The 27,476-nt window shown below is 41.7% G+C and overlaps 2 protein-coding genes across 2 annotated transcripts in view; one reads left to right on the forward strand and one right to left on the reverse strand.

The window, feature by feature from the left end:
• The window catches only part of LOC135932628 (uncharacterized), a 305,408-nt gene that overhangs the window by 152,459 nt on the left and 125,473 nt on the right, over positions 1 to 27,476 (forward strand). The window lies entirely within an intron of this gene.
• LOC134624263 (nuclear factor 7, ovary-like) lies at positions 7,843 to 26,182 on the reverse strand. The gene is made up of 7 exons (XM_063469222.1): positions 26,120 to 26,182; positions 25,189 to 25,402; positions 24,439 to 24,524; positions 24,274 to 24,354; positions 15,820 to 16,169; positions 13,524 to 13,656; positions 7,843 to 10,139 (listed from the first exon to the last, which is right to left on the reverse strand). Exon 7 carries the CDS (start codon positions 9,857 to 9,859, stop codon positions 8,471 to 8,473), a length of 1,389 nt encoding a protein of 462 aa, XP_063325292.1. The 5' UTR covers positions 9,860 to 10,139; positions 13,524 to 13,656; positions 15,820 to 16,169; positions 24,274 to 24,354; positions 24,439 to 24,524; positions 25,189 to 25,402; positions 26,120 to 26,182; the 3' UTR covers positions 7,843 to 8,470.

Here is a 27,476-nt window from a genome sequence, read left to right on the forward strand (position 1 = left end):
TAGGTGTCAGTCTCTCTGTCTGTGGGCTGTTTCAGGGTCAGACTGAGGTCTCCAGTTTTCAGCAGGTCTTCATTCATCTTCGTTCGGTCTCTGTAAACCTGGTGCTGTTCTTCAGGCTGGTCAGAGCCATTCTCATACACGTGGACTTTACTGTCGTATTTGTCCATCCACTGAATTTTAGCATCTTGAGGCAAGTGAGCTCTCGTTTTGCAAGGCAGCTGGACAGACTCTGCCCCTGAATCCACCATCACCTGGTAAACTGGACAACAAAAAACAACATGATGATATGAACAGCAGATGGGACGAGTCGCGACTTCCCAAAATGGGCTCGTTGAACGCAGCACGGATGAGAACTTCGAGGCTGTGGTGAGGACTCAGACTTTGCTCTTTGAGCGCAAAGTTGATAACATCTTTGAGAAGCTCACGGCTCTTAAAAGGGAGAATGAGAGATCAGTGACGGACTGTTAGATCGGCTGTGAAATTGACATGCAGTTGTTCACACTAAAGGAAAACCACCATCATTGACTGCAGGTGTAAACATTGCATGTGACAAATAAAAGGATTGATTGATTGAGCTGTGATGGTCACATGACCTCCCTGTCCCCTCCTTGTCTCTAGTCTCAGTCAGATTGTGTCTCAGTTTGTTCCTGATGTGTTCCTGACTCGTTCTTTGGTAACTAGTCTGCAGCGTCCTGTAAAGTGCTGCAGACATGTTGGATGAAGAGCAGAAGAACAGACAGACTGAGCCTCCACAGTCGGCCATGTCTCACACACATCAGCACAGAGACCATAAAGATCTCATGTGTCTGCTCTGAACATCTGAAGCTCTCCACCACATGACTGAGCACAACTCAAGGAGGAACATTTACTGAAGCTGCTGCAACATTTACTGTCAGCACATGTTTCCATGTCAGCCTGCTGTTTACCACCACAGAAGAAGAACAGCTTGTCCACATGCAGCCTCTGTGTCAGATCAATGCAGTGAAGCACTCACACTGTTTAGTAAAGTCATGTTGTGGAGCTGTTTCACTGATCAATGACTGAGTCTGAAGGAGGTTTTCTGACTGACAGGAACAAACCTGGAAGTTTCTCTTCAGCTCTCTGTATCAGCTGTTTGTAACTCTCAACTCTTTCAGCTTCTGGAACAAGTTTGTGTGAGCCACAGTCAAGGAGCCACCAGAGGACACCTGCTAACCATCGGCATTATGGGTAGTGTAGTAGGAGACGCTCACCTGACATGAAAAAGTGCCGGAAATGATATAAAAGACCTCCAGAAACCACAACAAGAACCAGGAGAACAAGGAGAGCCACTAGAACTTTGGCCCAAGATCGTTCTAAGAAGAAACAATAAAACAAGAAATTGAACTGTTACGCTCTTACTTGTAGCAGCGACCTCTGACCTGCATTTACTACACTGACCTTTGACCTGCAGCACTACTTTCTGTCTCAGGATGTCTTTGTCCCTGTAGATGGTGCAAACGTATCCTCCACTGTCTCCATCTGTGGGGTATTTCAGGGTCAGACTGAGGTCTCCAGTTCTCAGCGGGTCTTCATTCATCATCGTTCGGACTCTGTAAAAGCCATCCTGTTCCCTGATGGTGTTACGTGTCTTTGAGTACACGTGGACCAACATGAAGTCTACATCAGAGCGAGTCCACTCAACCGTGGCATCCTGTGAGAGGTCAGCTGTCGTTCTGCAGGGCAAGATGGCAGACTGCGACCCTTCTACCACCTTCACAATCACCTGCTGGTCTGAGAGGACAAGAAACAAAAATGATCACATATGGAAGCAGCGGCCATTAGCACAACACTGAACTACACTGTTATGTAGTATTTACATTCCTCTCCTCTGACTCTATCCTTCCAGTAGTGTTAATAAAGTATATAAATATCCTTTGTGTGGCCATTATCAGTCGATAGTGTGCTGAGCCTCGTGGAGTGGTGCACTGACACTTTTACATGTTTATTCACTGCAAAAATTAATACAAAATCACTCATTTGAAACTTTTACATTTTTTTGCATGCTAAATCGAGCACTCAGATGAAACAAACCTTGCACCCTCCTGATGAACTAACGGGTGAGAAAAACATATCAGGGTTTTCAAACTGTGCTAAAGAGCCAGCAACATGTGGCTAACGTATCTATGATTATTGTCTCAGACAAGGTGCCAGCTCAGAGTTCAGCTTCACGTTAAACCAGGTCAGTGGAATGAATGAATGTTTTGTTCAATGCTGGTGTTCTGACAAACCATCCTACTTTGACAAAATGTCCTACCGTAAGCGGTTTATGCACATTCCTGATGTCACAGAGTAATTCCAGCACAAATGTAAGTAGGAATGACGGTTTGCCACTTAACATTGCCCATCAGAATATGCTTGTAGCTCATATTCATAAAGCCAGGATGGTTTGCTACTTCATTTTACCCGTTAAAGTATGTTTCTCGCTCTTAATAACAAAGGTAGGATGATTTGCCACTGAATTTTATCTGTTAAAGTATGTTTATAGGTCACATTCATAAAGGTAGGACGGTTCGCCCTTTAATTTCGTGTTGTGCGCATACATAGAAACAACGGGTAGGATGGTTTGTCAGGTAGGATGGATTCCCAGAACACCGGTAAAACCTTTACTGCATTTTTATTGGGCCTCAGTGGGCCCAGAGTTACAGTGCAGAACAAGAACTGGAATGTTTATGTAAGTAGGCAATTTTTTTAAACGAATCAATCAGGGTTAGTTGCTGACCTTTGACCTCCAGCTCTATGTCTGTCAGTCTACGTTCTACTCCATGGCTTCTATAACTGAGGGTGCAGGTGTAGTTGCCGCTGTCATACATAGTAATTTAGGAAATACCTTTCTTCAGTTAATCTCTGACATTTTTCTCCAGAACTGACTTATGACCAGTAATTACAACATTTGTTGCAGTTTTTCTGCTAACCTTTGACCTTCAGCTGGATGTCTATGACTCTCCGTTCCTCTCTTCCATCGCTGATGGAGCAGCTGTAGTTGCTGCTGTCAGTCTTTGTTGGTTTTCTCAGAGTGAGGCTGAAGTCTCCAGTGTCCAGAGCGTCAGACCTCATTGATGTGCGTCTGCTGTAACGCTGGTTTTGTCCTGTAAGATCATCTCCTCCTTCTCCTCGTAGGTGAACAGATTTCAGATCAAGATCGTTGCGAGTCCACGTCACAGTGGGATTTGTCTCAGGTATGATCCCGGAGTACTGACAGGGCAGCAGGACATAGTCTTCCCCCTCATTCACCTCCACCACCAGAGCCAGGGCATGCTGGGAAACTGTGATGAACACACAAACAGAAACACAGATTAACTGCTTGCCTTCAGTTTAGCACCGTACTAACATTTATCTGCAGGCATGAAAGAGACAACTTTTACAGTTATTCTCTCCATGAAAAAACAGATTCAATCAGAGACGCTGGTGGTCAAAAAAATTACAGAACGAACTCTTAAAGTGTGACCTCATCACACATCTGTGCGGTACTCTAAGACTCATTCAATATCAAACTAAGAGATATTATTATAAACTACAGATCTAAGATTAAACAGCTGGAAATGCTAAAGTGAGGAACACGTTAAGTTGTTTACAAATGCTTGAAATACACTGTTGTAGCATTGCAGTGCAAGTACAAACCTACACAAAATAAACACCTGATACTTTAATTGTATTCAAACTATTGTAAAAAAATAATCAGAGTTTACTAGACTTCCTGATCCACTCATGAGAATATTAATGTCCACAGACGATGGGAGGCACAGAGCTACACAACAACACACAGCAGTCGTAGTACAAATACAAACTTAAGCAAAACAAACTAACAGTTTGCACGTTTCCAGGAATCTGATTTATTCATAGGACAGTACAACAAACACAGGAAACAAACACACACACTCACACCCACAGCAGCTGATTGTAACATGAGCTCATCTGAAAGCCACCAAGAAGAATCCAGTGATTTGAAAGTTGCTGCTTTGGATTGTTAGTTTGATCTGAATCAGAATCCAGTGTTTGATGGAAATCTCCTCCTGCTGCACTTCAACACATTAAAGAGAGAGAGATGATGATGAGAGCAGAGAGAGGAAGGTGTACTTACCGTGCAGGAGGATCACAAACACCACAAACATCTTCATGTTCCTGTCAAACTCAGAGACTCTTTAAAAGCCCTTCAGGACATCAGCTCACAGCAGCTTCACTTTCCTCTGCTGATCATCTCCTGACACTCTCACACTGCTCACACTGTCACAGAGTTCAGCTTCACACTTTGTTAAAGCACATCAGTGGAAACAAGTCCAGATGCGCACGGATCACTTCTGAGGAAAGAGGAAGACGTTCAGTTTCCTCATAGTTTCACGCCCGAGCGCTCTGGTTGGAGGCGGCTGCTGCGGACTCACCCTGACACACACAAAGCTCCACCTTTAGTCCTGACACTGAAACATGCACTGAGGGAAGGCCTGAAGCTCAGCCAATCACAGAAGAGAATCGGGAAAGGTCTTGATCAGCTGTCAGAGTGAGGCTACCTCACTGCTGACAACAGTGGACCTGAACCCCTTTCTTTGTGTAACCTCCCACCAGTTCACAATACGCAGTTCTCTTTAGGTCCTCACAAAAGCAAAGACCTCTAGAGCAAAGGTGAGGTATTCTTCCTCCCTGCAAGGTGACATACAAAGAAACAGCAGACCTTCGCCTGTACGTGTGTGTCATGGTCCTCCAGGCCTGCTGTGTCACTGCCATTTCTCTCTCAGTATGAATATGTAGTGTTTTTGTGTTTGTTTCTTTAACCAGGCCTGCTGGGTCCAGGATCCAGGACCTTCACCCTCCTCCTCTAACCGTGCAAGTGAACCAGCTCCCATCTGTAAGTCTCTTTGCTGTTGTTGCCTCTAAGTTTACTCATTTGTCATCTCCTCTGTGCAGCAGCCCTGGTGTTGTTTCCCTGCAGAGAGAGAGAGAGAGCTGTGGAGTAGTGCTGGTAGAAGTGTACCGAGGCTTCGAAACGACCTGAAACCGTCTCCACAGTGACACCTGCTGGACACTTTGGCCATCACCACATCTTGATGATGATATTCTGTGAAACCGTGACACAGTAACAAAGATAGAAGCTGACATAGCATTAGGTTGTTTTTAATGAATTAAAAATCACGCTGCTGTGGATGTTTTATCCTGTAACACTGGCATGATGTTTCACTGAGTCTGTGAACCTTCATTACTTCTGTTGTTTATGATAAATTCACAGCAGAAGCTTCAGTGGGAATAAAAATGGGGAAAGAAAAAACGAATTTGCCATGAAAACAGTAAAGAAGTAGATCACCTGTATTTAATGGACGTGTTTTACAGACTATTGTATGTGAGTGTCAGGTTACAGAGAGGATGACGTCACTGTTTTATTATAGAACTCCTGTTTTATTTCCTTCCTGAAAGCAGAGAGCAGGTTTTTATTGAGATATTGAAATCAGTTTACAGCACAGTGTTGCCTCCTCTCTCTCTCTCTCTCTCTCTCTCTCTGCTGATAGGAGTGAATGGAGCTCTCGCCCTGAGTGAGCACTTGGTGACATGAGGCCTGGGATTTTCTTCTCCTTTCAAGAGACTGAAAGGAAGCTCAGCCGTGTGAAAGCCTGGCTTTCAACATCCCATTACTCCTGTTTACCTTCTTTATCTCTTCGACCGTTTAACCCTTGGCTCTACCTTCACACACTTTCTTTCTTGATTGAAAAAGAACAAACTCTGGGACTGAATTCAGAAGTTCAGATGGTTCAACTTTAGACCTGAGAGGAAAACGATACTTCTGAACCAAACAAAGGACTAAACTTTAGGATGGAAATACAGGATTTTACACACCAATGAAATGAATGGGACTAAATGAGAGGAGAATTTAATGCAGCTCAAGTTCAGATTCATGAAGCCAGATTAATGGCATGGTTAGTTTTCCCTGTGGTGTCTCTTTTCTGCCTGCCTGTAAACTCAGTCTTCAACATCCTTTGTCCAGTGTATCCACTGTCCCTCCCGTGCAAATGTCCACACCGTCTCAGTCTTGTCTTTCTAACTTTGCAGTGAGTGCACTCCCTTTAAAAGCCTCAGTCCTTGTGTTTAAAGTCTCTACTCTCACCTCCACAGTCCTGTCCTTCCTTCTGTCTTGCAGCCTCTGAACAGCTTTCCTCGTCTCTTCCTTTGTTCTGTTTCCATTAACACCCTGTTGGTCAACAGCACCAGAGGCCATCATCATAAACCTGGGCCCTGACTGATTCAGTACGTTTATGATCCGCATGTTTGATTTTCAGAGATTTTATGTCTTTCCTGATTTTACCTTCCCTATTCAGACACACAGTCAGATGCTGCTCTGGTTCCTCTGCTTCCTCAGATCTGCTCCCAGCTGCTAACAAGAGTTCAAACTGTCTCACTGACATCGTTTCATGTGTATGAATGTGTGATTCAGCTTCTACTCCTGGATCAAACTATAATGTTCTCCATGCCAACGTCACTTTTTTTCTTCACTGTGGAGTTTCTGAGGACTTTTTGCAAAAATGTAACACATTTGGTGTGTATATAGGCTACATGGCAAGTTCTGATTAGTAAAATAACACAGTGTGTAACATCCTTCAGCATCAACTTAAATCTCTGGAACGCTTCATGTAACCCAACTCTGACGATGAACCTCAGTCGCTGTGCAGCAGTCCAACACTGTGTTCTTTACTGTGTATTCACCACAGAGAGGCAAGCTAGCCTATTACAGTATTACAGAGTCTGGCAGTCTTTGCATGATGTCCACGTCACTGTAAGTTTCTAGCTGACTCTCAGGTGTGACAGGTGTGCCAGCAGGAAAGAGTAATAACAACCTGCATCCTGAGGTTTGTGCTGCAGGATTAAAGGAGCCAGGCTTTGTTCACACAGCTAGGATTGTATTTTACACTGACCCTGGGTCAGTATAAGTATCATACAGTTTAAACGAAGCACTGAAACTTGCACATATTTATTACAGATGCATTGAAGCTAATCGGGATATTTACTGTCAATCTGTGGCTGCAATTAATCACTTTACTGGAAACTTTATTAACTAGTAACTTCATCAGTCATGACAGAAGCTAATATTTCTGTGCTAACATCGTTTAAACCAGTGGTTCCCAAACTTTTTTTGCTGGGTCTCCTTTGTTTTACAAGAAAAATTTGCCCGCCCCCCTCGTGCGCACAAACACATCCTCCAACCACACACACCCATATTTTGCTCCATTGTGGTTTATTTCATACCTCAAACATTTAGTAAACAATTAAGCAAATACAAGTAATCTGCAGGTAGTAAGAAAATAAACTACTAACTCTTTTATGCTGCGTCCACACCTACACGGGTATTTTTGAAAACGCAGCTGTTTCTTCCACACGTAAACGGCGTTTCGAATCACCAAAATCTGAGATTTTTAAAACTCCTTTTTTGCGTTTACGTGTGGACGAGGAATACAGAGTTCGTCACGCAACGTCAAAGGTATGTGCTTTTTTCACGTCACGCTGTGCGCCACGTTATTGTTTACATGAGATGAATTGCAGAATGGCAGATAGAGACAAAATACTGTTAATCTGACTGTCTGCAGGTTTTACATGCAGTTACTGTCCCTCCATTTACAAAGGCAGAGGCGTCACAGTGTGATTATTTTAGTGTAGTTGTTTTTTCCTGTGTAATAATATTCAACATTGCTATCAATACATTTTTCAAAAAATGTCTCTCTGTGCAAAATGGGTTCAAAAAGTTGTCTCATGTTTCCTGTTGTCCTGTTAACAAAGGCTGGAGCTCATCATGCTGAGAGGGGAGCAGCATTTTTTGGCTCTTCACACATGTTCATTATATTCTGATGATCCTGGATGGAGACAAACTACAGATAAGTGTGTTCAGCCCAACTAGTTTATCTCATTACAGCAGTTTGATGTTTCCCTTTGAATCCCCCTGAAGATACTGACAGTGAAGCACGTACATAATACTCCAGCCTTTCAACTCTGAGCTTATTTAGTTCTATTAATACACTGAAATCTCATTTGTGTCATGAAGAAAGTCTTTAATCAAACAGAATTCAAAGATCAGAAACATTTCATATATGGAGTTAAACATGAATCATTGTTTCAACAATATATTTATTGTTGTCATAAACAGACAAGAAGACAACAACAAACTGCTCCTCCCATTCAACACATGTCAGTCCATATCCCAGCAAACTAAATCATCTCCATTTACACACATCAAATAGAAACATGAATCACTTGTAATGATTAGAAACTTGATAGAATTTCAAATCTAGTTTGGGGAGTCATTCAGTGAGAAACAGTGAAATGATTTTCCATGTGAAAAGGTGGACAGCAGAAACAGAAAGAAACAGTGAGAACTAAAAGAGAAACAAAGAGCTTTGGAACAACGAGGCAGCAGGAGGACAGCTGCAGTTTAACAGCTTCAATTCACTGACAGGAAACAACATTAGAAACATCATCATCCTCAACTCATCTGCTCCACTGACACTGACACCTTCAACGGACACACCTTCACTTTACCATCGGTGCTAATGTATGGAAACATCCTGTGAGTGAAAGTGTGTGTGAAGGTGTGTATGTGTGTGTTAGTATCAGGATCAGAGAACGACAGCTTTCCTTTGTTCCAGTCCAGATTCACTCTGATCCTCTGGAGCTTCTTCTCTACTGAGAGAGCAGTGAGAGCTGATGGTGAGTATGCTGAGTATTTACTTCCATCAAACCATATAGTCCATATTCCAGACCGTATGACTCCTTTCCTCTGCTCAGACTCTGCTAACACACCCAGGTCCCACCATGTTCTGTCTCCAACATCAACATCCCAGCTGTGAGTCCCTGAGTTAAAGCCCTCAGAGCCCAGGACAGAGTAGCATAATCCATCAATCCTCTCTGGATTATCAGGAAGCTGCTGCCTCTCTTCTCCTCTCACACTGGTCAGATCTTCAGACAGGATGAGGTTTGGATGAGCAGTGTTTGGGTCCAGAATGAGAGGAGTGTAGGAGACCATGTCCTTCATGTTGTTCCAGATGTTGAAGGTCAGGTTGCCCAGGTGTTTGGCCTGGTCTATCAGAGCTCCTGAGGGCAGCTGTGGATCATCCAGCAGGGGGCAGCGCTGGACTCTTTCCACTGCAGCCTTGTAGTTGTGCAGGAATGAGACGTCTTCAGCTCTCAGCTCCTCCTCTGTGGCTCTGACTGTGTCTGAAAGAGCTGCTATCTCTCTGCTCAGAGCCTCCATCTTCTCCTTCATCATCCCACTCTTCTGCTCCTCTTCCTCCCTCAGTGCAGCCAGCCTGGCCTCCTCTTCCTCTGCTAGAAACTGGTGAAGCTTCTTAAACTGCTCCTTAATCTGTCTCTCTGTGTGTCGGGCCTGGACCTTAATGTGTTCTGCTGTTTGATCAAACTTCACTTGAACTTCTTCACAAACCTTTAACTTCTTCTTTAAGGGCTCCAGAGTTTCCTGAAGTTCCTTCTTGTGTTGTTGTGCAGCTTCATCGATGGGTCTGAATCTGTGATTGGTGTGATTTTCTGAGTCTCTGCAGACGACACACACTGGCTGCTGATGGTCCAGACAGAAGAGTTTGAGTTTCTCAGAGTGCAGACTGCAGAGAGTCTCTGAAGCTCTCTGATCTCTCTCCAGTAAGAATGACACACACAGGTTCTTTAAAGCCAGGTTCACAGGTGGATACTCCTTTGAAGATCTTCTCTTACAAACTGGACACTCGTGTGTTGGTCTCTCTCTCCACCATCTCTTCAGACAGTCTTTACAGAAGCTGTGGCTACATGACAGAAGAACAGGATCTCTGAAGACCTCCTGACAGACCGGACAGCAGAGATCCTCCTCTGATCTGGAAGCCATTGAGTCTGTGAGTGAAGCTGAAAACAGCAGACAGGAAGTACAGTCAGTCCTGGCTCCCCTCCCTCCTCTACGACCTTCACTGAAACTTCCTTTGAGTCGTGTTTTTGCTCAAACTCACATTCAGTGTGTGGAGCGTCAGCAGCTTGAAGCAGCAGTGTTGGAGTTTTCCACTTTTCTCTCCTGTAGCTGGACTCACTCAGAGGAAGCTGCTAGTTTGGTCTGAACTCAGTCTGATCGTCTGTGCGTCTCTCTTTACTGAGGACGAAGAACTTCCCGTTTCCTTGTTTTTGACATTTGAGTGACATGAGGGGAGGAGAAAAATGTTGCTGTTTCACTTTTAACTAAGGTGTGTTTCAATCCTGCCTGCAGCTCAAAAACTGTAAAACAGGTTTTGTGTCATTTCACCTCCACAGATCACAACGTGAAACCTGTTGTGAAGTTTATAAAATAAAGTGTCACTCGGTGGTGCAGCTGTTTGTCAGCTTCTATTTTAGACTTTGTTCTGGTTCTTGTTCAGGTTCCCAGCAGTGGGAGTGTAATGCAGTCACACACACAGGTGGTGTTAAGGTGGATTCACTTTGTTACAGACAGTGGTGTTATTTCTTGTAACTAAGGGTGTGTTTCACTCCAAAGTTCAGACATTAACCTGCCAGAAGTTGTCAAAGTTACTAATAAAGAGCTTTTATCTCATTTCACATGCAGGTCAGAGCATGAAAGCTGTGATGCAGCAGTTTGAGAAAAATTGCTGCTGATATAAAATATTTTTTGTGGTTTTTCAAAATATATAAAAGAGCAGAAAGAAAAGAAATAAGTGTAAAGAGTGCAGCAAAATGCATGTTTTAGTGTGAGTTTGTTCATCTGATCTGGTTGTGTAAAAGTCACTGCATGACACTGAGTGTTACTTTTGTGTTACTGACACTCATCTCTGACTCAGAGAAACGATTTCTCCCCTGTGATGTTCACACAGTGGTGAGTTACATGTGTGTGGATTTTTTACTCTTTTATAGAATTAAAACTTTGCTTTTCTCTTACTTTCTTTTTTCTGTTATTTACTAAAAAAATCTCTCAAAGAAATAATGAATTCTCCACACGTGTTTGAAGGTTGCATGCAAATATCATGTGATCTAAAAGTCAAATATCTGCTGATGGAGCAAAACAAGGCCAGATGTTCAGCAGCTGTATTGCTGCATGACATCAGCCCACAGCAGCAGAGACCGTGGAGCCAACATGTGAGAAACAAAGCAACACACTGAACATCTGAACCACAGCAGGAAGTGCGACTCTTTGTAGACCTGTGGACAGGAAACAGACAGCAGGTCCTGATCAGTAACAGGGTCCAAATACAAACATGTGTTTATCAGCATCTGTATATATGAGCACACAGAGAGCTCAGCTGGACACACACTTCAGTCCTCCATCAAACACAACACACCTACACACTGTTTCCACCAGCTGCAGCACAGTCCAGTCTTTACAGGCAGGGAGGGCTTTTAATTTGAAAGGCACCACACAGGAAGTTTCAGAGGAACAGAAGAAGAACCAAAGGATGGTCTGTGATGTTAAGGTTGTGAGCTCACTTGTTAGAACATGTTAGTCGTCTGGCTGCAGCATTTTGTATAACTTGGAGGTGAGAACGACATGATGTGTCCAGGCTGGTAAACAGGACATTACAATAATCTAAACACGATGACACAAATGTATGAACAGTTTTTTCCAGTTCAGCCGAGGAGACCATATGTCACAGTTAGAAATGTTCCTTAAATGAAAGAAACAGGAACGAGACAGATTTTATCTGTGAGTTGAAGCCCAGAGAAGAATCAAATATTCCACCAAGATTTTGAATGTTGGACTTAAAGTTGAACAAAAAGAAGCAAGAACCAATTTTATATTTGTAGTTCATGAGGAGCTATGATCACGGTCTCAGTCTTGTTGGTGTTTAAGACAAAGTATTTGCTACAGAGTGAATCAGTCCCCTGATTTAAGCAGTTTACAACATAACAGGCCCGTGTGCAATCAACCCACCTTTGTCTACAACATGTCTCAAAGCCTCTGTTTGCTGCCCTGTAATCTTTGTGCCCCACAGCTTTTAACTGAACTCTGCTTGGATTTTGCCTTTTTGCTTTTTTTCCACCTCCTGACTTCTGTATTCCTTCCCTGATCTGAAAGACAAAATCAGATTAATCTAAAACTCAACACTTCAACACCGACCTGCTGGATGATTCACTAACAGCCACTCTCTTCTCTGGCCCTTCGTTACACCTTTCCAAGGTCCCCAGATCTTATGGGGAATATAAAACATCACCACTGCTGATTAAGTGTATTTCTAATGAGTTAGTTTCTAATTAGTTGAGTTCGTTTCTTAGCACGTCACTACAGCCCCCTCAGACTGTGTTTTCTGCCGTCTAAAGATAATATTGATAGTGTGTGGATTTACAGAGCTGGAGACTTTCTTTTTGCCAAGGTCATTAATCATGTCAAACCGCAGACACACTGACAGACTGAGAAGACCGCTCGTGAAAACGACCAATCTGCAGATCCACACACGATGAACACACAGAGTGGAGTCTGTAAACAAATCTAACAGTTAACCTGCAACACAGGGTCACGTGCCTCCCTCAGTTGGGAACTCTCCTAAAATAAAGTACTGGAACGCGCCGCACGCTTTATGGCAACTTGGCTCCGCCCCTACACGTTAGTAATGTCACGTAGTGTCGGGTCGTGGGTTTTGTCACACCAGCCCTCATACTTTCACAAACACAGTCGCTCTGTGTGAATCAAACCGCGGGTTCACAGTGTGCATTCAAACAGCGCTCAGAGTCAGAGTGTTCATGAGGAGCAGGAACAGCAGAAACAGCTTCATCCTCCTGTAAACACACAGAAAACCCTCCGAACGTCCCGTTAAATTAAATGTGCCAAACTTTGAAATGTTAAATGAGTCATTCCACCAAATGGGTGCCATTTTCATCCCCTGGAAATTATATTTATAAATTCTGATGAAGATTATCTGTAAAACACATTTTCTTATTAAACAAAATGTCCCACATATTGATCTGATTGAAAATTTAAGATTTTTTGTTGTGAAGGAATAATATAAGAACTGCCTTGAATACTGAAAAAACCAGTATTTGTCACCTTTCCTCATTACATCTTAAAATGAAACATATTGAATACAATCCTAAAGAAATGTTGGGTTTTGTGCATTTTGTGGTGACTGCATTTCTGCTGTATGTTAAATCAGGACACGCCCCCCCACCATACATGACTGACGCAGGACTTATTCTTACCACATTCTGATATCATGTCTGATCTAGTATTTTTTTTCTCTCTTATTTTCTTTTCTAAATGTACCTGTATATTGTTTACATGTTTGAAATAAATTAACAATCTAGTTAACAATCAATCCTTCTGGCTTCACTACGTCACAAGACACTTTAACACTCATGCAATGTACATTCTGAGATTCAAACGTAAATTTACAGATTGTTTTATTTCATTTATATAATATATATAATTCACTCACTGTATATAATGTTCTCTTTGTTGTTTTGTTGCACAGTCGAGCAGCTTCTCAGGACACATTTCACTGTGTTGTACTTGTATAACTATGCACATGACAACTAAAGAATCTTGAAATATGAACATGAAGACAGAGACAGACAGATACCTTTGACTTTCAGACGGATTATTTTTGTTCTGTCATCACCTCCACACCACTACAACGTCTTTAGGCAGGTTTCCTGTCGTTTTGAAGGACAGCACCAAAGACTCCACCCCCTCAACCACCTCCACCTGGCAGACTGAGAGGATAACAAACAAAAGATGAGCTGTACAGACAGCAGCAGCAAGTTTTCAGAGTTGTAGAGAAAGATGAGGGACAGAAGCAGATCAGAGCAGAAGGTAACAGGACAGAAAGTTAAATCAACTTTTTGAGCAGTTGGAGATGCTGAACAAATGTGTGAAGAGGATTTGTTACTTTGTCTGGAGGCTAAAAGGGCCCTGTGCATCTGCATTGCCTGCATAGAGCATGAAAATGATTTACTCTAATCCTCCTGCAGAGTAGTTTCTAGAATGAATAAAATGAAGTAATTCAGGAGGACGGCTCCAGTCCACCATTTCCAGTCTTTCCAATCTCTTCCCCTGGTCTTATTAAGCTGATTCCTAAAGGAGGCGGTCGCACTTTCTCCCTCTCCTTCTCCCTTATCTTTCCTGCTTGGCTTTTTCTATCAGGATGTTTCCCTCCTTGCTGTAGACGGTGCAGGTGTAGGTCTTTGTGTCTCTGCCTTTGGGGTGTTTTAGGTTCAGACTGAAGTCTCCAAAATCAGCAGTTTTCTCCTCATCTCTGTTTGGCCTTTGTAAAACTGGTGCTTTTCTTCAGGCTGTCCTTCCACTCCACTTTAGCATTTTTAGGTATGTGAACTATGGCTTTGCAGGGAAGCTGGACAGACTTCACACCTGAATCCACCTTCATCTCGTAAGCTGAGAGGACAACAAAGCACAACATGATGACATCAGCAGCAGCTGTCATCACATGAGATTTTCTTCAGCTCTCTGTATCAGCTGTTTGTAACTCTCAACTCTTTCAGCTTCTGGAACAAGTTTGTGTGACACAGTCAGTGTTGGGTGTAACACGTCAGTGTTAGGTATTTTAATTACAGTTACTTACTTGTACTTTCGTTACATTGTAAAATAACTAAACTCGCTGAAAATCATTATTTAATTTCAATAATTTGTCTTCTAAAGGTAAAAACAAACTCTGCCGCTTTAACATCGCTGTAGTGCAGCTGCACGTCATTTCGCGCCAGTTTGCTGCATAGTCGTATTGTAAAGCAGAAGATTTTCGGACTCGGCTGAAGCGAGTGTTATGAAGCTTAACTTTAATCACAGCCAAACCTAACATTTAGAAGTGATCTAAGTGACTTATATATAATTTTTAACCTCAGTAGTGAAACCTCTATTAATAAAAATAGTGTACATGTACATACGTGCACATACCTTAATAAAAACAAGCAGGTGAGATGTTAGAATGCTTTTATTGCTATTCTAGTGGACACTCAATACTATAGACAGCTGCTGTTTCTTTAACCTGAGTAGCGAAAAGACCGGGTGGGGTGCAAACGATGTGCCGGGAGTCCGCTGAGTGCATACAGCATGCAGGAAATATGGTGCTTATTGGTTTGAGGAAGTTTCAGAGGAATTCTGTTTGTTAACCAAAGTTCAGAGTTAACTTCACATTGTTGAATCACATGACATGATTACATACATTATGTATGAATATGTTACTCATTGCTTTGAAAATTAAAAAAATTTAATGTTTACTGCGTGAAATATGTCATGTTTAACATTTCTTAAGTTAAGCTTTTGTGTTATTGAGATATGTTGCAGAAAAATATATTTGTTATTCTGGAATTGTGTTTCTTAGCTAAAGAAAGTTACATTCCTGACTAAAAAATGTAATTATTAAAAAATGTTTTTTTTATAGAATGTCATAAAGATGATTCAGGAAGCAAAAAGGGCTAAACTATTTCATGTTGACTCGTTTTTTTATTTATTATTGAAAGAGTTTAATTTCTATTGTTTGTCCACTCAAGGTTTGTGGGGATTTTAATAAGTATTTAGTTAAATTACTTATTGAGTAATTAAGTTACTTTTCAGACACAGTAATTAGATAAGTATTTTAAATACAATATTGATTAAGTAATTAGTAATAGTAGTTAAGTACTTTTTTAAAGTAACTTACCCAACACTGGCCACAGTCAAGGAGCCACCAGAGGACACCTGCTAACCATCGGCATTATGGGTAGTGTAGTAAGAGACCCTCACCTTTCATGTAGTACTGCCAGATATGATATAAAAGACCTCCAGAAACCACAACAAGAACCAGGAGAACCAGGAGAGCCACTAGAACTTTGGCCCAAGATCGTTCTAAGAAGAAACAATAATATAAGAAATTGAACTCTTACGCTCTTGTAGCAGCGACCTTTGACCTGCAGCATTACTTTCTGTCTCAGGATGTCTTTGTCCCTGTAGATGGTGCAAACATATCCTCCACTGTCTCCATCTGTGGGGTATTTCAGGGTCAGACTGAGGTCTCCAGTTCTCAGCGGGTCTTCATTCATCATCGTTCGGACTCTGTAAAAGCCATCCTGTTCCCTGATGGTGTTACGTGTCTTTGAGTACACGTGGACCAACATGAAGTCTACATCAGAGCGAGTCCACTCAACCGTGGCATCCTGTGAGAGGTAAGCTGTCGTTCTGCAGGGCAAGATGGCAGACTCCGACCCTTCTACCACCTTCACAATCACCTGCTGGTCTGAGAGGACAAGAAACAAAAATGATCACATATGGAAGCAGCAGCCATTAGCACAACACTGAACTACACTGTTATCCTAGTACAGTGGAACCCCGACGTATGAATACCCCATTTAACGAAAAGTTCAAGTAACGAAGGCACATAACGGCAATATTTCTGCCCATGTTACGGCAAAATGCCCGCGTAACGAAATCCACTGACTCTGATTGGCTGAGCCCAGAATGCCTACAATGCCCACAATGCCTTCCAAATGATGTGACATTTGACCTGTGACCCCTTTGCTTTCGTACTTGCGCTTCGCTGTTCCACATGAACACCATATTGTTGTTGCAGTTAGCAATTAGCCTATAGGCTATCGTTTACTCAAAAGGCACGATCAACTTACGAAAGACCCTCAGGAACAAATTAATTTCATAAGTCGGGGTTCCGCAGTATTTACATTCCTCTCCTCTGACTCTATCCTTCCAGTAGAATTACTAAAGTATATAAATATCCTTTGTGTGGCCATTATCAGTTGATAGTGTGCTGAGCCTCATGGAGTGGTGCACAGATACTTTTACATGTTCATTCACTGCAAAAAATAATACAAAATCACTCATTTGACATCTTTTTTATTTTTTTGCATGCTTAATCGAGCACTCAGATGAAACAAACCTTGCACACTCCTTATGAACTAACAGGTGAGAAAAACATATCAGGGTTTTCAAACTGTGCTAAAGAGCCAGCAACATGCGGCTAACTTATCTATGATTATTGTCTCAGACAAGGTGACAGCTCAGAGTTCAGCTTCACATCTTGTTAAACCAGATCAGTGGAAACCGGTCCAGACGCCCACGGATCACTTCTGAGGAAAGAGGAGGACGTTCAGTTTCCTCATAGTTTCACACCTGAGTGCTACGGTTGGAGGCGGCTGCTGCGGCCTCACCCTGACACACACAAAGCTCCACCTTCAGTCCTGACACTGAAACATGCACTGAGAGAAGGCCTGAAGCTCAGCCAATCACAGAAGAGAATCGGGAATGAACTTGATCAGCTGAGAGCAGAGACAGTGATTTGAGGTTCAGCTTTCAGACTGAGGCTGCCTCACAGTGGACCTGAGCCCCTTTCCTTGTGCATCTCCCATCAGTTCAGTTCTCTGGGTCCTCACAAAAGCAAAGAACTCTTGGGCAAAGGTGAGGTATTCTTCCTATTCTTCCTCCCCGCAAGGTGACATACAAAGAAACAGCAGACAATCCTTCGCCTGTACGTGTGTGTCAAGGTCCTCCGGCCTGCTGTGTCACTGCCATTTCTCTCTCAGTATGAATATGCAGTGTTTTTGTGTTTGTTTCTTTACTCAGGCTAGCTGGGTCCAGGACCTCCACCCTCCTCCTCTAACCGTGCTAGTGAACCAGCTCACATTCCTGTTGTTGCCTCTAAGTTTACTCATTTGTCATCTCCTCTGTGCAGCAGCCCTTGTGTTGTTTCCCCACAGAGCGAGAGAGCTGTGGAGTAGAGCTGGTAGAAGTGTACCGAGCCTTCGAAACGACCTGAAACCGTCTCCACAGTGACACCTGCTGGACAGTTTGGCCATCACCACATCTTGATGATTATATTCTGTGAAACAGTGACGCAGTAAGATTCATGTTGCTCACAATAAATCAGTTTGTAAAGCCGAACACAGAGAGGAAAGACTGCAGTGTTTCCTGTAATAACCATGTGTTTGTAATAACCATGTGAACCTTCATTACTTCTGTTGTTTATGATAAATTCACAACAGAAGCTTCAGTGGGAATAAAAATGGGAAAAGAAAAAAACTAATTTGCCATGAAAACAGTAAAGAAGTAGATCACCTGTATTTAATGGATGTGTTTTTTAAACTTTTCTTTTTACAGATTATTTTCTTTCTGGCAGTGAAATGTGTGAGTGTCAGGTTACAGAGAGGATGACGTCACTGTTTCATTATAGAACTCCTGTTTTATTTCCTTCCTGAAAGCAGAGAGCAGGTTTTTATTGAGATATTGAAATCAGTTTACAGCACAGTGTTGCCTCCTCTCTCTCTCTCTCTCTCTCTCTCTCTGCTGATAGGAGTGAATGGAGCTCTCGCCCTGAGTGAGACCTTGGTGACATGAGGCCTGGGATTTTCTTCTCCTTTCAAGAGACTGAAAGGAAGCTCAGCCGTGTGAAAGCCTGGCTTTCAACATCCCATTACTCCTGTTTACCTTCTTTATCTCTTCGACCGTTTAACCCTTGGCTCTACCTTCACACACTTTCTTTCTTGATTGAAAAAGAACAAACTCTGGGACTGAATTCAGAAGTTCAGATGGTTCAACTTTAGACCTGAGAGGAAAACGATACTTCTGTACCAAACAAAGGACTAAACTTTAGGATGGAAATACAGGATTTTGCACACCAATGAAATGAACGGGACTAAATGAGAGGAGAATTTAATGCAGCTCAAGTTCAGATTCATGAAGCCAGATTAATGGCATGGTTAGTTTTCCCTGTGGTCTCTCTTTTCTGCCTGCCTGTAAACTCAGTCTTCAACATCCTTTGTCCAGTGTATCCACTGTCCCTCCCGTGCAAATGTCCACACTGTCTCAGTCTTGTCTTTCTAACTTTGCAGTGAGTGCACTCCCTTTAAAAGCCTCAGTCCTTGTGTTTAAAGTCTCTACTCTCACCTCCACAGTCCTGTCCTTCCTTCTGTCTTGCAGCCTCTGAACAGCTTTCCTCGTCTCTTCCTTTGTTCTGTTTCCATTAACACCCTGTTGGTCAACAGCACCAGAGGCCATCATCATAAACCTGGGCCCTGACTGATTCAGTACGTTTATGATCCGCATGTTTGATTTTCAGAGATTTTATGTCTTTCCTGATTTTACCTTCCCTATTCAGACACAGTCAGATGCTGCTCTGGTTCCTCTGCTTCCTCAGATCTGCTCCCAGCTGCTAACAAGAGTTCAAACTGTCTCACTGACATCGTTTCATGTGTATGAATGTGTGATTCAGCTTCTACTCCTGGATCAAACTATAATGTTCTCCATGCCAACGTCACTTTTTTTCTTCACTGTGCAGTTTTTGAGGACTTTTTGCAAAAATGTAACACATTTGGTGTGTATATAGGCTACATGGCAAGTTCTGATTAGTAAAATAACACAGTGTGTAACATCCTTCAGCATCAACTTAAATCTTTGGAACGCTTGATCTAACCCAACTCTGACGATGAACACCTCAGTCGCTGTGCACCAGTCCAACACTGTGTTCTTTACTGTGTATTCACCACAGAGAGGCAAGCTAGCCTAATTCTGCCCTGAACTGCACAGTATTTTTATGCAACCTTTAAATAAGACAAAGTTAGTACACCTCCCATGGTTATGCAGGAGCATTCACAATATGAAAAAATATAACTTCACATCATATACACACACAAAATCTGATTTTAAGAAAAGAAGACATTACATGCAAGCTTTAAATGTAAATGTTTACAGTTCCTACTAAGCAGTCCTTACCTCTAAATATCACCTCTGCTTTTTCCATCTCTGAGTGACGTTCGCTCTCATTCTGGGAAATATATCAGGTTTACCTTCAGCTTGCAGAATGGGACAAACTGCACACAAACAGTTTGTGTGCATGCTGATATTAGTTTGAAATTTGAAATTACCTGCCACTTAAACAGAATTTTTCTAATTTTACTTTTTCTCCCTACAACTTTAAACAAATTTCTGTACCTTCTAATTCCTACATTTTCAAAATGTAATACGCTGTGTTCATGGTACTTCAGCATCTACCTTTTTAAGTACAGGAACAAAGTATTTGTACTTTGTTACTTCCCATCTCTGCAGGTCTGATACATCAGCTGTGTATGGAAAGCCAAATGGATCATAATTCATTGGTTTGGGGTTTGAAACTTAGAATGGAAGATGGAAATTTTAAGTCGCTCTCTTATGTTCGCTGTGTTGCTTGTCCATTGCCCTATAACCCTATAGTTGGCTGTTTCAGACAACTTTTGATTTTACCTTTAAAAACTATTTGCCTTGCCTTGTTTGGTATCTTTCTTTTCAGTACAACATCAAATGTCTAAATTTACAGTTATTTGTTCATTGTCATGTTGCATTAACACAAACAATCTAAAAAATATACAATCTGAGTAGAAAAAGTGTATTTTTTTTTACTGTACAAACCACATACATTTTTAAAAAAAATCATTTTTATAACTTGAAATGCAAATATAAACTTTAATCTTTTTAAAATATTTCTGTTAAAAACTGCAAACAGCAAAGTTATATCAAACTCTACCTAACAATGCACCCAGTGCATCAGGCGTTAAATTTAGAGAAAAATCAGGTGTTACACCACCTCATCGGCTCATCTTCCTTTCATATTTCTCAAAATATGTCTTCCATTTTAAAAAATGAGAATATCTTAAAGATGTGTTTGTTTACAGCAGGGCTTATAAGATACTGGACTGTAGCCTGCTGAACTGTACCCTGTACTCTGCTGGACTGCAGCCTGCAGTCTGCTGGACTGGTGTCAGTTGGAGAAAACGGCAGTCTGCTGGACTGACACTGCCGCTGAAATTTCATTATAATCTTGAAATTTTAGAATTTAGAAGTTCTTTTTCTATTACGACCATATTGTAGCTGAAATTATACTCTCACAATAGAATAATAAACCAACATTAATTAGTTTGGAATGGAGCCCCCGCAGCCCCCCACCCGCCCCCGCCCCCAGTTATTATTAATACAGTTTATTGATGACTAATTTTTGAAAACTGTGGTTTTTATCAGCAGCTTCTTTCTTTTGAAAACAGATGTTTACATATGACTCAGAAGTATATATATTTTCTCTATATATACACACTCTGGTCAAAAGCTTTAGAGCGCCACAATTCTTCCAGAGTCTTACTGAAATCCAAGCAGTTTACTGTCTCTTTGCACAGAACTAAAAAAAAACAACTAAGATTAAAAAACAAAATCAGAGAATCCATTTGTAATCAAAATTAATTCTAGACTTTTGACTCAAAATAAGTCACCTTTGCCAGATTTGACAGCTGAACACACTAGTGTCCTTCTTTCTACAGTGGAAACCAAATATTCTTCAAAAGGTCTTGATGCGTGCTCAATCATCCAGGTAGTTAAATCCCAAAAGGTTGATGTTTTTCATCAGGAAATAGCATTTTCAGTGCAGAAACATTTCATTGTTCATTCAGCTAGCTTCAGTCATTGTGCAAATGTACTGTTTATAAGATTGGTCAAACCAGCAGAATGCTGAGACTGAAGAAGTCACTTGGATAAGTGACAAAATGTTTCCCCCACTGAAAACACTACGTACAGATGAACAGAATCAACTTTGGGGATATTCTTCAAAAGGTTCTTCTCAATTCTGCTGTAAAAGTTTCCATAAATGTGTAGCGCTTGTAGGTTGCTTTTCAATCTTCTGTTCAGTTCATCCCAAAACACCTTGATGGGCCCACTCTATGATGGCAACTCCATGTTTTTAAGCTCTTTTTTTTGTTTAAGTTAGATCTATCGTAGCTTGAACTTTTAGGTCATTATCTTTCTGCAGAAGGACCAACTAGACACAAACCAGTGGGTCCTGCACGACACTGCAGAATGCTGTGGTAGCCATTTTAGTTCTGGGCGTCTCATACTCTGTATAAGTCACCGACCCTGGATCCAGCAACAGTCCCATCACATGTTCTCCATGTCTGACATTTGATGCCACATATTGAAAAAACACTGTGTGATGTACGAAATATTTCAGATTTCGATTTATCAGTTCATAACACCTTCTTCCAGTCATTACCAGTTCATCGCTTGTGCCTTGTGCCTATCACACAAGTTGTTGACTTTTAGAAACTTGTCTTCTGATTTAGCTGTGGCTTTGTGTTTGCCAGAGTTCTAACTCTCAGTTTCCACCTGTTCCTGAGTGCCTTTTGATGGTGAAGGAAACTGTACTCAGTGACACATTGACTTTCTTTAAGAATTATTATGAAATCTCTTCTATTGTTAACTGCGTTTTTTGCATCCTTTTTACAACAACACACTATTTTTGCAGTACAGTACAGTTTAAATAATACTCATGAAGGTATGGTACAATGTGTTCCATCAGTAGTTTTACATCCCACCTCGCCCCCTGCAGACAGAGGGGCGTAGTTAAATCATTTCTTTTTAAATGAACAAGACAGCATAAGGAACAACTTAATAGCTGTAATACTTTACCTTTTGTTGCTTCTGTCCCTTCTCCCCTGCTCTCAGATTGATTCCATTTGCCCAGATGAACAGTAATGTCCATATTTATTAATAACTTTTGTGAGCAGGAAACAAAAATATCAAACAATTAATTTGATCACCGGAGTCAAATATCCACGTCAAATTGATAACTCGTCTCAGAGGTTTCTTTAAAATACAGAACTTTATTTTGCACTTTAAAATCCTGAAACACTTTACGGCAAGACCAACAAGAACTAAAGAGTTCCAGATGCAAAGTCAAACTGTAACAGTAACTACATCTCCCTTCCAAAAAACACAAAAGCACTGAATGTTCAACAACTGATATTGTCAATTCAATATATCATCTCACAGATTTCATATTGATGATTTTGGCATACATAACTCATGAAAACCCAAAATTCCTGTCTCAAAAAATTAGCATATTTCATCCGAGCAATAAAAGAAAAGTGTTTTTAATACAAAAAAAGTCAACCTTCAAATAATTATGTTCAGTTATGCACTCAATACTTGGTCGGGAATCCTTTTGCAGAAATGACTGCTTCAATGCGGCGTGGCATGGAGGCAATCAGCCTGTGGCACTGCTGAGGTGTTATGGAGGCCCAGGATGCTTCGATAGCGGCCTTAAGCTCATCCAGAGTGTTGGGTCTTGCGTCTCTCAACTTTCTCTTCACAGTATCCCACAGATTCTTTATGGGGTTCAGGTCAGGAGAGTTGGCAGGCCAGTTGAGCACAGTAATACCATGGTCAGTAAACCATTTACCACTGGTTTTGGCACTGTGAGCAGGTGCCAGGTCGTACTTGACACTGGACTTCAGGCATTTTGGCATTTCTCTCTCCCCAGTCTTCCTCCAGACTCTGGCACCTTGATTTCCGAATGACATGCAAAAGTTGCTTTCATCCGAAAAAAGTACTTTGGACCACTGAGCAACAGCCCAGTGCTGCTTCTCTGTAGCCCAGGTCAGGCGCTTCTGCTGCTGTTTCTGGTTCAAAAGTGGCTTGACCTGGGGAATGCGGCACCTGTAGCCCATTTCCTGCACACGCCTGTACACGGTGGCTCTGGATGTTTCTACTCCAGACTCAGTCCACTTCTTCCGCAGGACTGGAATCGGTTCTTCTCCACAATCTTCCTCAGGGTCCAGTCACCTCTTCTCATTGTGCAGCGTTTTCTGCCACACTTTTTCCTTCCCACAGACTTCCCACTGAGGTGCCTTGATACAGCACTCTGGGAACAGCCTATTCGTTCAGGAATGTCTTTCTGTGTCTTACCCTCTTGCTTGAGGGTGTCAATGATGGCCTTCTGGACAGCAGTCAGGTCGGCAGTCTTACACATGATTGCGGTTTTGAGTAATGAACCAGGCTGGGAGTTTTTCAAAGCCTCAGGAATCTTTTGCAGGTGTTTAGAGTTAATTCGTTCATTCAGATGGTTAGGTCAATAGCTCGTTTAGAGAACCTTTTCATGATATGCAAGTTTTTTGAGACAGGAATTTGGGGTTTTCATGAGTGATGTATGCCAAAATCATCAATATTAAAACAATGAAAGGCTTGAACTACTTCAGTTGTGTGCAATGAATCTAAAATATATGAAAGTCTAATGTTTATCAGTACATTACAGGAAATAATGAACTTAATCACAATATGCTATTTTTTTGAGAAGGCCCTGTAGACTACTTGCACAATACATTTTTAACTCTAAAGGTCTACACTAAAATCTGGCCTTGAGTGTCTCAGTCAGCCGCAGCATAATCTGTCAGTTTATTCCGTCATGAAGGTTTCCACAGTGCACCAAGTTCAACCTTTTCCTGAAAGTGCTTTGCATTCTTTCCCCCAGTGTGGTCTGTCTCCAGCCTGAACTAACATGTGACACACCAGAGTACGTTTCTGAGTAAAGGCTTTCTCACACTGGTTTCAGATGTACTGCCTGTCTCCCTGGGTGGACGACCTTTCTTCCATATGGATTTGCTGATGGCGACTCAAGGAGCCTGAAAGAGTGAAAGCATTCCCATATTTTCTGTATGTGACCAGATTCTCTCCAGTATGAATTTTGATGTGTTTCTTCAGGTTACCTGATTGAGTAGATAGTGATCCACATTCATCGCAGCTGTGCAGTTTCTCTCTGGTGCAAATCCTTCGAAGGCTAGCTGGCCTCTCCCTTACAGACAGGGTGAACAGTTTACTCATTTTATATACTAACTACTATAATATGCGTGTGGGTTATTATTGTTTTATTGGTACTGTAAAAGTCGAGCACAACATGTTTTTATTGGTGATCGTGGTGTCTAATGATATTTTCTGGTTATTAACATGTTATAATTAATGTGTGGCTTTAATTCTTTCTGTAAATGATTAAACTTCGGCATTTAAAAACACAGAAAACGAAGGAACTACAACAGAAAAGTACACCTTAACCGTCAGATTAACAAACAGAAACACAAAGTGTACATGTAGATATAATACTCATAGTCATATATGAACATCAGATAACAATAGTTTGGTTATTATATTTAAACTGTAGCACTGCATACCTTCACAAGTTTACGGTGTCTGGCTGTTAGTAACAATGGTTCATTAACATGAGCCTGAACCTCAGAGAAGCCTGACTGCAACTCTCAAACCCGGCTGTCTGCAGGACAGACGACAGCTTTCTGGAGCATGGTACTCTCGTGGTACTCTCGTGGGTACTCTCGTGGACTGGTTGCCCCTTCTTATTATTTTGTTTTTCAGAGGCGCTAAAAGCCCAACCGTCTTTACTAAAACCAGAATAAACCGGATGATAAACGGTCCGTTGTAGGGTAAAATAAATCCGGGACACTGACCTGGAGCTCGTCGGGAGCTTCGGAGGGCTGCCCTCCGTCGCTGGTCTCCAGGTTTATGGTCTGCTGGTCCTGGCTCCTCTCCGCCATGATTCCCGTTAATCCGGCTGCTCTTGTCGCCGCCATCTCCACAGCTGCCACACCAAAGTGTGATCAGCAAGCGGAGCCCGGCTGAGCCCCTCCATTGCGGTGCCGAGTAGTTACATTACACATGGCTCTGTTTAAAAACAATGTAATTTAATTTTTTTTTATTAATCTCAAAAGGAAATAAAACTTTAACCACTAGATTCTGTTTTTAAATAAGGAAAGATATATTTATTATTTTTTTAAAAAAAGGTAAAGAAAACATTTCGGCATCCCTTCTCGCTGAATCACCCACTGGTGTCTGGCTGCAGGACAGCCCGTAATCCCCGCCTCCTCCACGTTAGCGGATGGGACAACAACCTCCTCCTCAGATAGTCTTCACCAAGATTGGTCTTGCGGGGGGTCTACTTTTTCACAAGTTTGATTCTAATTACTACCATAAAACTGGCCATCGCCACATTTTGATAATCTACCTGTTATATCAGACTGTCGATCACTGTGATCACCACGTTTTGGAAGTAAAAATAATGAGACTGTTAAAGACAGAAAGCTGTGACAGTGCTGATCGGTGTGCTTCAGTAAACAGAGAGGAAAGACTGCTGTGTTTACTGTAATAACCGCACAGGGTTGCAGAGGGTTCGTTTTGTGCTCTCAGCCCTCTTTATGTTTTCTGCCTGTTCGTGTCATCGCTTTGTTTAACACACTGTCAAGCAAAGCTAGAAGTTGGCATGGCGCTAGATTTTCATGTTTAATTCATTCAAACATATATATTTAAAGGAAAAACACTAGATGTGCTTTCCTTCTTTATAAAACTGTAACATTCATCAGATTTTCATGGGCTGATTCTCACCGATCGTAAATCCTCCGCTGAGTCAGGCGTGAAGAAAACAGATTCCTGTAACACGGATATTTTAGTTATAATGAACCTTTCAAAACCACACCGACTGTTACACACTGACAGCCTGAGGTGTTGTTCAATGAACTGAAAATAACCGACAGGAGGACCCGAGACCTCTCAGCACTGTTTCGCTAAGTTAAATGTGTTTTTAAGATAATAACGTCCTTAGCTAGTTAGCTAACTAGCTAGCGGTCAGGGAAGGCAGCTAGTCCGTGCACATGAATGAAATCTGGCTAAAGAAGTCTGTGTGAGCCTGAATGTTGATTAAAGTCAGTGCTGTGGTTCAGACATTAGCTCTGCTGCTCTGACTGAGCTGAGGGGTGTCCAGACCTGCAGCTCACTCAAACGGTTTATATGACAAACGGGGCAAAGTCACTAATAACGTCACCGTTACTGTGCTAACTGAAGTGCTGCTGCTTTGCTTTTACAGGTTTCCCTTTTAAAGTGGACGTCAGCGTGGACAGCGGCCATATGCATGCCGGTGTTGTGCCAAAAAGTGATTGCCTGCCAAAAACTGATTGTGCCTTCTACCTTGTTACAGAAACGTTGTTTGTTGCTCAAGATGACGTGATATCATTGATGAGGGATATATTTTACATATGTTTCACATATTATACACCAACAAGTTATTTATAGCAGTTTAAATACAAGCAATCAGTTTTTGGCAAATACCGGAAATCAGTTTTTGGCAGACAATTACTTTTTGGCACAACACCGGCTACGGGAGTCGGCTGGCAAGGCAAATGTATTTATATAGCACAATTCAACAACAAGGCGATTCAAAGTGCTTTACAGACACATTAAAAAACAAAACAAATAAAAAGCATGATTTAAAATTGATTAAAAAAAGGTAGATAAAATCAGTAGTTAAAATGTAAGTTTTGAAATTTAAGCTTAAAAGTGCAGATTTGGTGCTTTATTTAAATGCAGCTGAGAACAGGTGAGTCTTCAACCTGGATTTAAATAAACTGAGTGCTTCAGCTGATCTGAGGCTTTCTGGGAGTTTGTTCCAGATATAAGGAGCATAAAAGCTTCTCCGTGTCTGGTTCTGACTCTGGGGACTGATAACAGACCGGATCCAGATGACCTGAGGGATCTGGAAGGTTCATACTGGGTCAGGAGGTCACTGATGTATTTTGGTCCTAAACCATTCAGAGCTTTATAGACCAGCATCAGAACTTTAAAGTCTATCCTCTGAAGGACAGGCAGCCAGTGTAAAGACCTCAGAGCTGGACTGATGTGGTCCAATTTTTTGGTCTTAGGACTCGAGCAGCAGAGTTCTGAATGAGCTGTAGCTGTCTGACTGATT

The sequence above is a fragment of the Pelmatolapia mariae genome, linkage group LG3_W (assembly GCF_036321145.2).
Source record: "Pelmatolapia mariae isolate MD_Pm_ZW linkage group LG3_W, Pm_UMD_F_2, whole genome shotgun sequence".
Taxonomy (NCBI): Eukaryota; Metazoa; Chordata; class Actinopteri; order Cichliformes; family Cichlidae; genus Pelmatolapia; species Pelmatolapia mariae.

Coding starts and splice junctions, on each gene's coding strand:
- LOC134624263 (XM_063469222.1), bottom strand. CDS start 9,859: ATGGCTTCCAGATCAGAGGAGGATCTCTGCTGTCCGGTCTGTCAGGAG.